The sequence below is a fragment of the Salvelinus alpinus genome, chromosome 14 (assembly GCF_045679555.1).
Source record: "Salvelinus alpinus chromosome 14, SLU_Salpinus.1, whole genome shotgun sequence".
Lineage (NCBI taxonomy): Eukaryota > Metazoa > Chordata > Actinopteri > Salmoniformes > Salmonidae > Salvelinus > Salvelinus alpinus.
Genome location: NC_092099.1, coordinates 40300552 through 40318526, shown reverse-complemented (window position 1 = coordinate 40318526; position 17975 = coordinate 40300552). Strand labels below are relative to the sequence as shown.

The window sequence follows — 17975 nt, the reverse complement described above, 5'->3', positions numbered from 1 at the left end:
AAATTGCCAAGAAACTGAAGATCTTGTACAACGCTGTGTACTACTCCTTGACAGAACAGAGCAAACTGGCTCTAACCAGAATAGAAAGAGGAGTGGGAGACCCCGGTGCACAACTGAGCAAGAGGACAAGTACATTAGAGTGTCTAGTTTGAGAAACAGACGCCTCACAGGTCCTCAACTGGCAGCTTCATTAAATAGTACCCACAAAACAACATTCTCAATGTCAACAGTGAAGAGGCGACTCCGGGATGCTGGCCTTCTAGGCAGAGTTGCAAAGAAAAATCCATATCTCAGACTGGCCAATAAAAGGAAAAGATTAAGATGGTCAAAAGAACACAGACACTGGACAGAGGAACTCTGCCTCGAAGGCCAGCATCCCGGAGTCGCCAAAATCAAATCAAACTGTATTTGTGGGTAAGGGTAAAAGTGACTAGGCAATCAGGATAAGCTGTATAATAAACAGAGTAGCAGCAGTGTATGTGAAGTGTGAAAGCGTGTCAATGTGTGAGTGTGTGTGGCGTCAATATATATGTGTGTGTGTGTATGTGTTTTGTGTGTGTTGGAGTGTCAGTGTAGTATGTGTGGGTAGAGTCTATCGAGTGTACATAGAGCCAGTGCAAAGGAGTCCGTGCAAAACGATTAAGATAAATAAATAAATAAGGGAGTCAATGTAAATAGTCCGGGTTGCCATTTGATTAACTGTTCAGCAGTCTCATGGCTTGGGGGTAGAAGCTGTTCTGTATAATGGTTTTGGAGTGACAGTCACAGGGACCAGGGTTTGAGTCCCAGTCAGGGTACCCCTCAATCCACTATATTGGTGTCAGGTGTTAGAAGGCGTTATTGAAAATATGTCCCAGACAAGTTTTAGTTACAGTACATTTGTGTTAAGCTAGTGATGTTTCTGTCAGATTTCTGTACTGCACATGTGATGGCAGAGTATGTAAATCAAATGTGCAACCGAATTGATATAAATCATCATGATATCATTCTGCCAGGTAGGCCTACCTTGCATTCAACATTTAATTGGGAAGGGTTTGGGGGAAAAACTTTGAAAATGACTGTTTCAGCAGGCATTGTGGATTTTAAAGAGCCAACATACAGTATATCTTGCTTTTAGAAGTGTTTACTTCAGGCTGACTACTAGCATCTATTGAGTTGCAATGTCTCATAAATTGAATGTCCAAATAAACCTAAAGTATCTACAAAATTTGTTTTGCAGCGACACAATTCAAAATGAAGGCTACAGCTAAATTGTTTCCTTTTACTGTTTGCGATTCACAGATGATTCTTATGATTCCCATGATTCAATTTACCACGATTTAACCAAACCGCAATTACTACAATGGCGAAGCACGTCATTCATTCAAAGAATTGTTAAAAAATAATCGATTCATATGAATTAAATGAATCACTATATATTTTGTACTATTTTGAGAAATGTGAAGAGGGGAATAGGTTATACAGTAAATTCAACTTTCATGGCCTAAACAAGATCAATAGGAGAGCTTTTTGAGCTGCGTGTCTCATGTCTTGACTGTTCTTTCATGTGTTCTTGCAAAGAAGCACCTGGCCTCTGCTGCCTGTCAGCTATTCCTCTATGTTCTTGTGGATTTATATTGAAAATTGGTGCAGATTTGAATGATTTTATGTGTGATATGTTTGCTAGTAACCTACTGCAGACCTGGGCAAACAATCCACCTACCACTATTGTCACTATGAACAGAGGGCAGGATAATGTTGACTGTATAGTAAGCCGCAGAAAAGCATAGTGCATAAGGGAAGTACCAACACACCTCGATAGGGGAGACACAAGCAAGCAGATGAGGAAATGTGGCTATATGGAAGAAATTATATAGTAAAACCTGCAAAATATGGAATCTAAACCAGGGGGAAATACACGACCATCCCCTGTGCCCAATAACAAATCACATAACCCTCCCCAAAGCATAAAGAAAAGTTTTGGACTAGCACCCCCACCCTAGTAAATGTACAACTGTACCTAAGCAAGTCAAACAATACTTTTAAAGTTCTCAAAGTACTCCCTGACGAAGGCCATGTTAAAATAAGTCCGAGTTTTAAATAGTTTGTTCTATTGAACATGCCATAACAATAAATGCATTTTAATCATATGAATAATGCCTTGGTCCTTTTAGTTTTCTTGCTGACCATTTAACCCCTTTGCCAAAGAACATCTACCTATAAAGTTCTACTATTATATCCCAGCAGCGCTTCCCTTCCTTTTGTTTTCTACAACTCATAAAGTTTGGTTTAATTTACTCAGAACTGTAACGTGTGCGCTGAGAGTCGGGAAGCAAGTTCAGGGAGTGAGTGTTTTAATAAATAAACGTAACATAATACAAAACACGAACAACGCACAGACATGACACTGGAACAGAAACAATAACGCCTGGGGAAGAAACGAAAGGGAGTGACATATATAGGGAAGGTAATCAGGGAGGTGATGGAGTCCAGGTGAGTCTCCGCAGGTGCGCGTAACGATGGTGACAGTTGTGCGCCATAACGAGCAGCCTGGTGACCTAGAGGCTGGAAAGGGAGCACACGTGGCAAGAAATTTCATATAAGTAGACTATGAGAGATTTTGAACACAGTGGTAATTAGTCCTTGTGTATTCTCCCTAATCAAATTTCCGTCAAAATCCCTCTGGCTTCCTTGTCGTCTCTCTCTCTCTCTCAATTCATAGGGGTTTTATTGGCATGGGAAGCATGTTTACATTGCCAGAGCAAGTGAAATAAACAATCAACAAAAGTGAGAAGACACAAAACATTTAAAAAAAAATATTAGAATATAACATGAAATATTACCCTCAAAAAGATAAAGACATTTCAAGTGTTATATTATCCGCTATGTACAGTGTTTTAGCAATGTAAATAGTTGTAGTAGGAATAGTAGGGGACGATAAATAAAGAGATAAATATTGGTGGTATTTACAATGTTGTTTGTGCTCCACTGGTTGCCCTTTCTCTTGCTCTTTCTCTCCTGCTGGCCAGTTGTTTTTCCTGTAACAAGCTGTGCTCCTTGAATCAACACCTGTCCTATTAATCCCTGTATGGCAGCAGGGCTAATGTGATGATGGTTACATGCATGTCCCACTAATTGCTGAGACTACAGAACTGCAGGAAGACCTGCCTGGTGGCCCCAGCATAGAGAGAGACTCCCAAAGGAGCCATCTGTCTGATGTATTCCTGCCTCCCTCTCTGTGACACTGTCCTACATTTACATAGCAACAACATCTGGGTTTAGCAGTAACCTAGGAGAGGTTGTATGTGTTTGTGTGTACAGGAGTTGATGATGCAGTGATCAATTTATTTCTTCGTGCTATGTATTCAAAGTCTGTTTTTTTATTTTTTTGTTTTCATCAATATTTACTAATGTGATGTTTAGATGTAATTGACATGAAGTCTTTGACAATCATATATGTTTTACTAGAGTACAAGGAGGTAGAGGACTTAGCGGTATTGGCACTCTAGACATATTAGACAAGTTATGAATGCTTTCACTGATGTACTGCTTTGTAAATCACAGGTCATCGTGAAGTCAGGGCCAGGAACGTTTTTTGGCCTGGCTATTTATGGGGACTTCATCTTCTGGTCGGACTGGGCTCGCAGGGCCGTGCTACGATCCAACAAGTACACAGGTGGAGAGACCAAGGTTCTGCGAGCAGATATCCCCCACCAGCCCATGGGAATCATCGCTGTGACAAATGACTCCAACAGCTGTGAGTACATTTACATTTACATTTAAGTCATTTAGCAGACGCTCTTATCCAGAGCGACTTACAAATTGGTGCATTCACCTTATGATATCCAGTGGAACAACCACTTTACAATAGTGCATCTAACTCTTTTAAGGGGGGGGGGGGGTTAGAAGGATTACTTTATCCTATCCTAGGTATTCCTTAAAGAGGTGGGGTTTCAGGTGTCAAGAGTATCTAGACTTATGACACCAACTCCCTGGAATCTAGACTTACGACACCAACTCCCTGGAATCTAGACTTATGACACCAACTCCCTGGAATCTAGACTTACGACACCAACTCCCTGGAATCTAGACTTACGACACCAACTCCCTGGAATCTAGACTTACGACACCAACTCCCTGGAATCTAGACTTACGACACCAACTCCCTGGAATCTAGACTTACGACACCAACTCCCTGGAATCTTATCTCAAAAAGACAGGGATAGATTGTTTGTGAATGTTTGGGAGCCCATGTACTGTATGTCTGTGCAATGCACTTATACACACACATTATTTCTCTCCAATATGGAATGTGTAAGAGAAGAATAGATCTATTAGTGTAATAGTATTTTTTTTCATCTGTCTGTTGCAGATCTGTGCATTTGCCTACATTTGTCTGTTTAATTTATTTTGGGGTTTGGGGTTCTCTTTACTTATTGGTTTTCCAGTAGGACTCACAGCAGTGTATCTACAATCCAGGGCTCCTTCTCTTGATGTGAAGAAAATGGTGGGAATGATATATTAAGATGGTTTTATTTAGCTGGGGAGAAACTAAAGCTGGCAACGTAATTAATAAAAATAATCCCCGAGTTCGATAGGAGGGCTCTGAAGAGTGCATATGTACTGTAAGTACTAGGACATTGGGAAAAGTACTTAAGAGCTTCCCAACGGCTTGACTCTCTCTGTGAAGATGTTGAGGGACTTTTCCTTCTAATTTATTTCATCATCACAAATGATCGCAGACATAACTTTTTGACCTCTCCGTCTTGCCAATTGATAAGTAACAACCTGCAATGTTTAAATTAATAAAACATTTTATCCAAAGCTAATTACAGTACAGGTAATGCATCCATTTTAGTATGTATGTGATCCCTGCGGGCATAGAACCTAGATTGCTACCGTCACGCTATTACATGTAAAGCTGAGTCACACAGGACCGCTGTTCATCTCACCCCAGTTTTCCTCCTCCAGATAGTTAAATGTGAAGTCAATGTTTCCACATTTTCATCAGTCTTCCTGTCTGTCCTTCCTGATCCTCCCGTTCCTCTGTAATCAGATGAGGCCAACCTGAACCTGGGGGCTCTAGGAGTTCTTCCAGAGGCCTGCTGACTCATCCATCCATCCTCACACACATGCGCACATACACACACACCGACACATCCCTCACATACACATCCCCCACACACAGACACTGATGCGTGAATGAGAGACAGAGGTTTGGAGGGGAGGGAAGGAAAGGAAAGCTATGGTTCATTTGTCACGTGTCTCTCCGGTGAGCACTGGTGATGCCTGTGCTTTATTGTTTCCCCTCCCTCTGCATGCTTTGCTCTTTCTTTATCAGGGAGGATGAGACCATACCTGCTTGTTCCTGTTACACTGACTGAGCTGATGCGTTCTTTATGCTGGGCTGGTGGGAGGTGGGAGCTGTGGGTTGGGACCGTTGGCCTTGGAATAAACTCTGTTAATTGAGGTTTAGCCATTAATAAACTGGTGACATTCAGTTGAGTTTATTGGTCGTTCTTCAGCGTTAAATGTTCTTAAAAACAGTTGATAATAAAAATTCTGAATGTCTTTGACATTGCAAAATACTGTAATAATTGCAACCTCACTTTGTCTCTGTCTTTTTGCCTCATGTTATGTCTATAAAGCATCTGTTGTTGGTCTCCTGTTGTGTCTATAATATCTCTGATTGGCCGTGTGTTCTGTAGGTGAGCTGTCCCCATGCAGACTCAATAACAGTGGCTGTGGTGACTTATGTCTGTTGACCCCAGATGGAAGAGTCAACTGTAGTTGTCGGGGAGCACGTTTGTTATTAGATGACAACAGATGCATTTGTAAGTTATGAGATTATTTATTTTTTAACCCCTTTTTCTCCCCAATTTTGTGATATCCATCTGGTAGTTAAAGTATTGTACCATCGCTGCAACTACCGTATGGACTTGGGAGTGGCAAAGGTCAAGAGCCATGCGTCCTCCGAAACATGACCCAGCCAAGCCGCACCGCTTCTTGACACACTGCTCGCTTAACCCGGAAGTCAGCCGCACCAATGTGTCGGAGGAAACACCGTACCACTGGCGACCAAAGTCAGCGTGCGTGCGCCCGGCCGCCACAAGGAGTCGCAAGAGTGCGATGAGACAAGGACATCCCAGCCGGCCAAACTCTCCACCAACCCGGATGACACTGTGCCAATTGTGCGCCGCCACATGGGCCTCCCCGTCGCGGCCGGCTGCGACAAATCCCAGGATCAAACCCAGATCTGTAGTGAAACCACTAGCACTGCGATGCAGTGCCTTAGACCGCTGTGCAACTTGGAGTCCCGAAATTTAGCTTTTTAACCAACCATACATTCAATAAACTTACAATTCTCACAAACATTTTCTCACAGATTTTCAACTTTTTCCTCTCCAGTAATTATCTATACACTTTTATTCACTGGCAAGGACAGACTGTTTTAGGTAGTTGTAATACATTAGCACCCAATTAACTTTGATTCAGAGGGGAATATGCAGTGTTTGTACTTTTAACATAAAGGTCATACTGGTACAGTTATAGCAAAGCCTGGTGCGGCTTCTGCTAACTTTAAGACCACAGCTAAAGCCATTGTGGTGAGAAAATGCACAAACATTTGACTTAACTTGTTTAACATTTACATTACATTTAAGTCATTTAGCAGACGCTCTTATCCAGAGCGACTTACAAATTGGTGCATTCACCTTATGATATCCAGTGGAACAACCACTTTACAATAGTGCATCTAACTCTTTTAAGGGGGGGGGGGGTTAGAAGGATTACTTTATCCTATCCTAGGTATTCCTTAAAGAGGTGGGGTTTCAGGTGTCTCCGGAAGGTGGTGATTGACTCCGCTGACCTGGCGTCGTGAGGGAGTTTGTTCCACCATTGGGGTGCCAGAGCAGCGAACAGTTTTGACTGGGCTGAGCGGGAACTGTACTTCCTCAGAGGTAGGGAGGCGAGCAGGCCAGAGGTGGATGAACGCAGTGCCCTTGTTTGGGTGTAGGGCCTGATCAGAGCCTGAAGGTACGGAGGTGCCGTTCCCCTCACAGCTCCGTAGGCAAGCACCATGGTCTTGTAGCGGATGCGAGCTTCAACTGGAAGCCAGTGGAGAGAGCGGAGGAGCGGGGTGACGTGAGAGAACTTGGGAAAGTTGAACACCAGACGGGCTGCGGCGTTCTGGATGAGTTGTAGGGGTTTAATGGCACAGGCAGGGAGCCCAGCCAACAGCGAGTTGCAGTAATCCAGACGGGAGATGACAAGTGCCTGGATTAGGACCTGCGCCGCTTCCTGCGTGAGGCAGGGTCGTACTCTGCGAATGTTGTAGAGCATGAACCTACAGGAACGGGTCACCGCCTTGATGTTAGTTGAGAACGACAGGGTGTTGTCCAGGATCACGCCAAGGTTCTTAGCACTCTGGGAGGAGGACACAATGGAGTTGTCAACCGTGATGGCGAGATCATGGAACGGGCAGTCCTTCCCCGGGAGGAAGAGCAGCTCCGTCTTGCCGAGGTTCAGCTTGAGGTGGTGATCCGTCATCCACACTGATATGTCTGCCAGACATGCAGAGATGCGATTCACCACCTGGTTATCAGAGGGGGGAAAGGAGAAGATTAATTGTGTGTCGTCTGCATAGCAATGATAGGAGAGACCATGTGAGGATATGGGCCTAGAACAGAGCCCTGGGGGACACCAGTGGTGAGAGCACGTGGTGTGGAGACAGATTCTCGCCACGCCACCTGGTAGGAGCGACCTGTCAGGTAGGACGCAATCCAAGCGTGGGCCGCGCCGGAGATGCCCAGCTCGGAGAGGGTGGAGAGGAGGATCTGATGGTTCACAGTATCAAAGGCAGCCGATAGGTCTAGAAGGATGAGAGCAGAGGATCATTTAACTAGCTTAGTCATCTTCTTTTGCAGCAGAGAATTCCTCCTGCAACATCCACAAGGAGTTTGAATGCGGAAACGGCGAGTGCATCAACTATCAGTTCACATGTGATGGAATAGCGCACTGCAAAGACAAATCAGATGAGAAAATGCAATATTGTGGTAAGCAATTGATCTCATATCAGCATTTTGGTACTTCAAATCTCTCCCAGTCAACAAAAATATAATGAATGATCTACTACTACATGCAAGCAAGCACAAGCCCATTCCTATAATGGATGTGCTGTAGCCAACCATGTGGCATGACAACGATAGCGGGGTTGGCTACAGCACATATGAAAGGGAAAGGGGGATACCTAGTCAGTTGTACAACTGAATGCCTTCAACTGAAATATGTCTTCTGTATTTAACCCAACCCCTCTGAATCAGAGAGGTGCAGGGTGCTGCCTTAATCGATATCCACTTCTTCGACAACCAGGGTTGGTGTCTATTCCATACAAATTTCAATCACTTCAGGAAGTACACTGAAATTCCAATTCCAACTAACTTCAATGCTTTTCAATGAGGAATTGGAATTTGGTGTACTTTCTGAGTGGAATTGAAATGGAATTGATCCCAACCCTGATGACATCCATTGAAGAATTGGCTAGAGAACATTCAGTGTGGGACTGCACAGTTGTTATCTAGAGGATGTCACAAGAAGAAGATTACTACCATTACCATTTCCTATTGGAAGTGAACACATTTTCTTTTGTAATTTCACCAGATAACAGGGACTGTAGGAGAGGCTTCAGGGCGTGTGACAACCAACGCTGTGTGGCCAACAGTCATTTCTGCGATGGGGTGGATGACTGTGGGGACAACTCAGACGAGGCCTTCTGTAACAGTGAGTATGGATAGATCGACCGCTTAATCTCCCAGTCAATCCTGACCAGGTCTCTCTGTGTGTGTGTGTGTGTGTGTGTGTGTGTGTGTGTGTGTGTGTGTGTGTGTGTGTGTGTGTGTGTGTGTGTGTGTGTGTGTGTGTGTGTGTGTGTGTGTGTGTGTGTGTGTGTGTGTGTGTGTGTGTGTGTGTGTGTGTGTGCAGCATATAGCAGGCTTCACACTGGGCTGAGGCTCTCTCTCTTTAATGAACCCCAGCATCACATACTGTAGCTCCTCAAAGACCAAGGGCCACTGAAGGGCAGGATATTGGGCACAAATTTTTCAGAAAATCATGCAAAGATTGCCCCGGCCCGAATCTCCAATCTTTGTCATTCCTATTCTAATCAAGTGTCATTATTTGCTATTATTTTCAATTTAGCTTCTGTGGCTGTTATTCAGCTGCATGCAGTTGGCCCAGAGGAAAACAAACCCAGCACTCTTTAACAGGAACTTAATGTGCTTTAAACCTGAAACGAGACAATTAAGAGAGGCCATGAGGCAGCAGTAGGATTCTCTAAAGATGGATGAAGCTCCCAAGGACTGAGATTTCAGGCACATCTAGCTGTAATGACTCTCAAAGCATGCAGTCGGTTTGTTTTTTTAATGGCAAATTATCAACAACACCCCTGTTTCTATAACCATTAAAACATTTAATTATATGCATTTAAATGAAAATACCATAGTTTCCGTAGATGGTAAATCGAGCGAGAAAACCCCTTTTTACTAGATCGATCAAATATAATGTCCCTGTAGGTTTTCAGTATCTAATTTGCATTTGTTTATTAGTAGTGCAGACCATAAATGGCATTCGCATAAACTAAATGATCATTAATAAGTCCTGATGTTTTTTGTTTTTCTTACCTTTATTTAACCCAGCAAGTCAGTTAAGAACAAATTATTATTTACAATGACGGCCTACACTGGCCAAACCCAGACGGCGCTCAGTCAATTGTTCACCGCCCTATGGGACTCCCAAATATGTCCAGTTGTGATACAGCCTGGATTTGACCCAGGGTGTCTGTAGTGACACCTCTAGCACTGAGATGCAGTGCCTTAGACCGCTGCGCCACTCGGGAGTGGACTTGATGACTCGTATACCTTTGCTTGTTTGCTTCTCATGCCTGCACGCACATAATGCGCACGTACACAAACACCTGACATCCTCCCTATCCTAGATATCCTCCCTAGACCTGATGCTAAACACTACTGAGCCATCTACCTGGATTACACTATTAACTGGTCCCTCTCTTTCTGATGAGTTGTTCCTAGCATCGGGTTTTTTCGAAGCGTTAATTTCTCTCTCCCCTCTCAGATGTCACGTGTGCATCGTTTGAATCCTCATGCCAGGATGGGAGCTGTATCCCCGGCTCAGCCTGGTGTAACCAGGTCATTGACTGTGCTGATGCCTCAGATGAAAAGAACTGCAGTAAGTTAAGCCTTTTTAAGGTATGGTATGTGTCATGATCCAAAAAAGTGCACTATGCTAACATGGTGACCTCATGGTGACCTCATTTTTTTTTATACTGTATGACTTTACTTACATAAAAACTGTGGATGGAAACCTGGTTAATGTTACCTTTGTATACCTTAGTGTTACCTACTGTTAGTGGATTTACAGTAGCTTGTGTTTAGCTAGCTAAGGTTAGCTAATGTTTTTGTGTAGACAACACAGACTGCTCTGAATTCTACAAACTGGGAGTGAAAGAGAAAGGCTTCATCAGCTGTAATTCCACCTCCCTTTGTATCCACCCCTCCTGGATCTGTGATGGAGCCAACGACTGTGGCGATTATGCAGATGAGACCAACTGCCAGGGTGAGTCTCTTGTCTTGTCTTCTCCTCCCTTCTCTCCTCTCTCTGCCTAAGGAAGACAGATTGAGGAAGTCAGCTTCAATTAGAGAAGACTTGCATAAAATCAAAAAACATAGATATACCATTTTCTGAAATGATTAGTGGAGCGGGTCAAGAGTTTCAAGTTCCTTGGTGTCCACATTACCAACAAACTATCATGGTCCAAACACGCCACGAAAGTCTTGAAGAGGGCACGGCAACACCTTTTCCCCCTCAGGAGACTGAAAAGATTGACATGGGTCCCCAGATCCTCAAAAAGTTTTACAGCTGCACCATTGAGAGCATCCTGATCGGTTGAGAGCATCCTGATCGGCATCTGACCAGAGTGCCATGTCTAGGTCCAAAAGGCACCTTAACAGCTTCTACCCCCAAGCTATATGAACAATTAATAAAATTACCACCAGGACTATTTACATCGAAGGGGGGAGCTTTGTTTTTACACTGCTGCAACTCACTGTTTATTATCTATGCATAGTCATTTTACCCCTACCTACAGTATATGTACAAATTACCTCGACTAACCTGTACCCCCCGCACATCGACTCGGTACCTGTACCCCCTGTTTATAGCCTCGTTATTATATTGTTTTACTATTTATTACATTTTTTACTTCAGTTTATTTAGTAAATATTTTCTTAACTCTATTTCTTGAACTGCATCGTAAGTAAGCATTTCATGGTAAGGTCTACACCTATTGTGTGTAAAATTTGATTTCATTTGATTAGGGGTGCCAGAGTTCAAGTTTAGGGAAAAGATAATGACCTGAATCACCACTGTATGAATATTTCGAAGAATAATACACAACAGAGGTCTAAAGGTCAAGAGGACCAGAATTAACGATCAATGGAAATAGTGTTTTTTCTGTAACAGGGAATTAATGATCAATGGAAATCTACATGGCAAGTTCTCATTGGTCCAAATTGTCTATACATTGCGCCTTGAAATGCGATACGTGTTATCTGGCCATTGGCCCAATCTTATTGCCAGGAATTCTAATTGGTCAACCACAGGCTAGGGTTGGGGGTATAAAACTACATCCTGTCTCTTTGTTCTGTGGAGAGAATCACTGAGGACAGGGGAGAATGAACATCTTAGATTAAATTGTTAGATTACTTATTAGATATTACTTGCATGGTCGGAACTAGAAGCACAAGCATTTTGCTACACTCGCATTAACATCTGCTAACCATGTGTATGTGACCAATAAAATTTGATTTGATTTGTCTACCTCTCAGCATAACATCTATGATTTGTCCTCTTTGAATAAACCTATTTTTCTCCCCGATTTGCTTTGGGGTCTGTGTTATTGAAGAGTTACATCAACTGCTAACACCACTGAATCACCTCTCAGATGACTCTTCCCTTCCATTGTTGTCGGCCCTAGTTTCCCATGGGCAGAAGTGTGAAGAGGGCCACTTCGCCTGCCCCAGCGGTAACTGCATCTCCAGTGTGTGGCTGTGTGATGGACAGAAGGACTGTGAGGATGGGGCAGATGAGTTTCAGTGTGGTAAGGCTTTCCTATGTTGATAGCCCATTACATTACAAAGATAATATTTATAAGATGGCTTGTCTGAATGACTAAAAGACATCTATAGGAAGCCAAAAATCCAGTGTATTTATATGGACAGAAAGACTGTGATTACTACGCCGATGAGGTTCAGCGCAGTAAGGCTTTGCTATGTTTATTGGACCATGTGGGTAGACACATTTCATTGCATTACAGAATACCATTTATTAGTTGGCTTGTCTCACGGCCGGCCTGCTCATTAGGCAGGATTAAGCGGCTGCCTATGGTGGCAGATTGACGAAGGCAGAATTTTCTGAGCTAAACTGACCAAGACGCACCTCCAACAGCAACACATAAAACCTCACATAATTCTGCCCAAAAACTATGACAATTTCTCTCAACCAGTGGCATGTGGGCGTTTTAGGTTAGTGCTGATGCCACCTTTTGATAAGCAGTGCCCACTTTGTTAAAGGTAGGGGCGCAAAATATTTTGCTTGTCCATTCCAAGTGCGCCTCCAGGGTGCTGTTGGAGAGATGCAGCTCTGCAGCGCTCCACCAACATTCTGTCAAAAATAAATAAATCTAACATAAATCATGTAGCAGATATAGGATATGGTAGAAAGAGTGTGTGGTCTTTTCTGTAATCTACAGGTTGGAGATAACATGTATGACAATGTAATGAGACAGACAATTTTTACGATCAAATAGCCTAACATAAATGGCGCTCAATCGAATAAAAAATGCGCTGTCATGTTAACAAGCAACATTTCCTAAAAACAGAACAGGTCGAAGTAAAATGGACAGTATTAAATGGACAATCACAACTTTTGTCCAGGAGTTTCAGTGGTTTCAAGTTTGTATCTGTCAATTTTTGACAAGCTAATCATAGTGAAAAAGAAAATACTTCTGCATTACCCGCTGTGTAAACACATTGCAAATTGGCTCGCAATAACTCCTGGGTAGCTGATATTCAGAGCTTAAATAGCCAAATTAATTAGTCACAAGAATCAGGACTAATAAAGCCAATGCAATGGCCTGTTTTACACACGGTGGGCCTACTACATTAGTGGGCATTCATAAAATGTCATTGGAGGCTGACATGGTAGGCTACATCCCAGTAAGCACGAGCCGACGTCTTTTGGACGTAATTGTTTTTGTCCTGCTCTGACGTCATTTTTTGGTGTTTTACAAACGTTAGGCTTACCACATAGATGGGCATTCATAAAATTTAAATTCAGGCAACACTTTGCTACACCTCAGTAAGCAGTAAACATATTTTTTTGGTGCAGTTCAGCCTTGATTTCAACATCCACAGACATTGGTTTTGGTCCAGACCAAATCTGAACCAATCATAGACGTCTATATGTTTGGTTCAGATTTTGTCCGGTCTGGATCAGCCTTGATTTGGCCCAAACAACACCTATAAATTACTTATTTTCAACTTTCATTCAGAACCAAAAATGAGCATGATTTCAACATCTGCAAACATCTGTAAAAAATTGACTTTCATCATCCGGAAAATAAGTATTTTCAATATCATTCAGAACTGTCTGGACGCCTTTTCAACATTCTGGAAATGTGTATTTTAAACATACGGAAAATACCTTTTCACCACCTTTCAACTTACTTATTTTTAGACGTCTTTTCAACGTCATTATTCTTTCTGGGACTATTCTAGTTTTGCGGGGGCAGCATTCTTTGGTCTCACCTATGGCGGCAGAACGGCAAGGACCGGCCCTGGCTTGTCTGAATTATTTCTAGACAACCACAGGAAGACACAAATCCAGTGTTAGCAGTGACAAATCACTAATGATTGGAGTTAATTGTCTCTACTGGATATTGTATTGTTCATCCTCATTGTGTATTTAATTGCTTGCCAAGTTGTCTGCTAGCCTACTTATGTGTATAGAGCGTATACCTCCAGCCCTGATATTCAAATAAAGCCACTTAAAAAGGACACAGGGGTGCTTTTTCTCTGGCTTTGAATTAGCATATTCTCCCCTTGTGTGTAACAGTTAATTAATTATCCATTAGTCATTGTGAATTGTTACCAGAGATGGAAACATGTGGGTTCACTGAGAAGTGGCTGACATCTGAACGGATCACATGGAATGTTCTCCCACACTGAACTTTGACACGGAACCTTGCACATGGAACCCTCTCACCAGGGAAGACAAGAACACTTCTAGCCTACCTCTTTGATCCTTTCTAATGTAGGTGTTACTTACCATTACAAAGACTTTCCACCTAGATAGCTAAACCAAAATTGAGTCATGGTCTGGTAAATAGAATTTTCAATCAAGCAGATGACTTATTTATGTATACCGTTTATGTTTCATTATTTTTTCTGTCAAAGTGATGAAGAAGGATCTTCCAAGAGAGTTTGAGTGCCACTGAGGTGGTAATACTTATCCTGACCTGCATCACAGCTAGGCTTCAGATTAATAAATGCCCTGAACTACTGAGGAATTAATTAATTTAGACAGAATGGCCCACACAAATAACACTGGCATATGTTATTAACTGTCCTGAAGAGTAAGATCATGTTTATTGAAGTGAAATAAATCACAGTAGATTGTCTAAATTAAGAGCAGAATGAGGTTTGGTAATCATGTTAACTGGGTGACTCAATTTCATCTAACACAACATGATTCTGTGTATCATCAAATGACTGAAAAACACATTCCCATTCATTTAGGTAAGTGCTTCATTATTGTTTGAATTTATTTGAATTTAAAATAATGATATTTTAAATTGCAAATGTACCGTAGCTCCTTTCAAAACTAAGCAGAATGATGCTGCTGTCTAAATATCATTCAGTTTGTTAGATGTTTAGAACTGGCATTCTCAGGACAAATGGAAAATATTCCCATTTCACTGAGTTGATTACCATATAGAAAGCCAGAGCAATTGATAAACTGAAAGTAAAGGAAAAAGGTTAGAAGTAAATGTCATTATATCACTGGAAATCCAAAATCTCACAACTGATTAGATTAAATACTTGTCTGTCATTGTAAAATGTCTGATGATCTTTCCCTGTACAGTGAAATACCACTGAAGCCTAAGATATGAAATATTCGCATCTCCAGAATGAGCCTTTGTCGAGACATCTGAAAGAGACAGAGGCATTGGATCTAGGCCCCCAAGGGAGGGTGGTTCTTTAAATTTAAATGAATCCAGATACGAAGGTACATATGTGTTCCTGTCTGTGCGTAGGGCTGTTACGGTGACCATATTACTGACACACCGGAGGTCACAAGTCATGATGGCAGTCAAATTCCACGTGGTAATTAGGCTTCTCCAAGCTCTGATGCTGCTGATGGTCAGGAGTAGCCTACCAAGCTTGCTAACTGCCTGATACTCAGCATTCTCTTGTCCCTCGATTTACTCTGACATAAATGCAAATGTAATTGAAAATCGAATCAAACACTTAATGAGAGCCCATGAGCTCATGTTGCACAACATTTCTATAAGCTATGCAATTGCATGAGAAAACTGAATTTTAATGAGCTCTATTAAAAAGAGGAGGATCCCATCAGTTTTCTGTAGGTTAGGCCTAATACACTGCTCAAAAAAATAAAGGGAACACTAAAATAACACATCCTAGATCTGAATGAATGAAATATTCTTATTAAATACTTTTTTCTTTACATAGTTGAATGTGCTGACAACAAAATCACACAAAAATGATCAATGGAAATCAAATTTATCAACCCATGGAGGTCTGGATTTGGAGTCACACTCAAAATTAAAGTGGAAAACCACACTACAGGCTGATCCAACTTTGATGTAATGTCCTTAAAACAAGTCAAAATGAGGCTCAGTAGTGTGTGTGGCCTCCACGTGCCTGTATGACCTCCCTACAATGCCTGGGCATGCTCCTGATGAGGTGGCCGATGGTCTCCTGAGGGATCTCCTCCCAGACCTGGACTAAAGCATCCGCCAACTCCTGGACAGTCTGTGGTGCAACGTGGCATTGGTGGATGGAGCGAGACATGATGTCCCAGATGTGCTCAATTGGATTCAGGTCTGGGGAACGGGCGGGCCAGTCCATAGCATCAATGCCTTCCTCTTGCAGGAACTGCTGACACACTCCAGCCACATGAGGTCTAGCATTGTCTTGCATTAGGAGGAACCCAGGGCCAACCGCACAGCATATGGTCTCACAAGGGGTCTGAGGATCTCATCTCAGTACCTAATGGCAGTCAGGCTACCTCTGGCGAGCACATGGAGGTAGCCCCCAAAGAAATGCCACCCCACACCATGACTGACCCACCGCCAAACCGGTCATGCTGGAGGATGTTGCATGCAGCAGAACATTCTCCACGGCGTCTCCAGACTCTGTCACGTCTGTCACATGTGCTCAGTGTGAACCTGCTTTCATCTGTGAAGAGCACAGGGCGCCAGTGGCGAATTTGCCACTCTTGGTGTTCTCTGGCAAATGCCAAACGTCCTGCACGGTGTTGGGCTGTAAGCATAACCCCCACCTGTGGACGTCGGGCCCTCATACCACCCTCATGGAGTCTGTTTCTGACCGTTTGAGCAGACAAGTGCACATTTGTGGCCTGCTGGAGGTCATTTTGCAGGGCTCTGGCAGTGCTCCTCCTTGCACAAAGGCGGAGGTAGCGGTCCTGTTGCTGGGTTGTTGCCCTCCTACGGCCTCCTCCATGTCTCCTGATGTACTGGCTTGTCTCCTGGTAGCGCCTCCATGCTCTGGACACTACGCTGACAGACACAGCAAACCTTCTTGCCACAGCTCACATTGATGTGCCATCCTGGATGAGCTGCACTACCTGAGCCACTTGTGTGGGTTGTAGACTCCGTCTCATGCTACCACTAGAGTGAAAGCACCGCCAGCATTCAAAAGTGACCAAAACATCAGCCAGGAAGCATAAGAACTGAGAAGTGGTCTGTGGTCATCACCTGCAGAACCACTCCTTTATTGGGGGTGTCTTGCTAATTGCCTATAATTTCCACCTGTTGTCTATTTCATTTGCACAACAGCATGTGACATTTATTGTCAATCAGTGTTGCTTCCTAAGTGGACAGTTTGATTTCACAGAAGTGTGATTGACTTGGAGTTACATTGTGTTGTTTAAGTGTTCCCTTTATTTTTTTGAGCAGTGTATATTTATTTCTCAAGTTTCCAATATTAAGCACATTTCTTCTGTTTATAATAGGAGTATAGCCTACCTGGCTGGCATGCACATGAATCACGGGAATAGAGTCCTCCATTCGCTATTTAAGTGCACAGATGACATGTATTTTTTCCCCTGTCCCTGATTTGAGACCGGTGCGTGATAATGGTCCACTCTAAATCAAAACTAATTTCCCAAATATATTATTTAGTATATGTAAAGACGAGAGTAAATAAAAAATAGTCTGATGGGTGACAATATTGGCCTATCACTTGTGAATGATGCCCAGCTTGTGTGCAGTCAGGCAAGAAACCCGCATGCCTTTTTTTGGCAACTTTTTCAAATCATTAGTCGCAAACCTCATGTAGCCTAGCCCTAGCACTCACCGACCGGTAGCACTCACATCTGTAGCCATGAAGTGTTTTGAAAGGTTGGTCATGGCTCACATCAACACCATTATCCCAAAAACCCTAGACCCACTCCGATTTGCATACCGCCCCAACAGATCCACAAATGATGCAATCTCTATTGCACTCCACAGTGCCCTTTCACACCTGGAAAAAAGGAACATCTATGTGAGAATGCTATTAGTTGACTACAGCTCAGCGTTCAACACCATAGTGCACTCAAAGCTCATCACTAAGCTAAGTACCCTAGGACTAAACACCTCCCTCTGCAACTGGATC

General features: G+C 42.9%; 1 protein-coding gene across 1 annotated transcript in view; it reads left to right on the top strand.

Annotated features, from left to right (window-relative positions):
* Positions 1-17975, top strand: part of LOC139538915 (low-density lipoprotein receptor-related protein 1B-like) — a 555698-nt gene that overhangs the window by 423091 nt on the left and 114632 nt on the right. The window contains exons 43-49 of the mRNA XM_071341488.1: positions 3544-3736; positions 5688-5813; positions 7905-8033; positions 8638-8757; positions 10108-10221; positions 10459-10608; positions 12029-12151. Of these exons, the coding sequence (XP_071197589.1) occupies positions 3544-3736; positions 5688-5813; positions 7905-8033; positions 8638-8757; positions 10108-10221; positions 10459-10608; positions 12029-12151 (955 nt within the window). The remainder of the gene's footprint in view (positions 1-3543; positions 3737-5687; positions 5814-7904; positions 8034-8637; positions 8758-10107; positions 10222-10458; positions 10609-12028; positions 12152-17975) is intronic.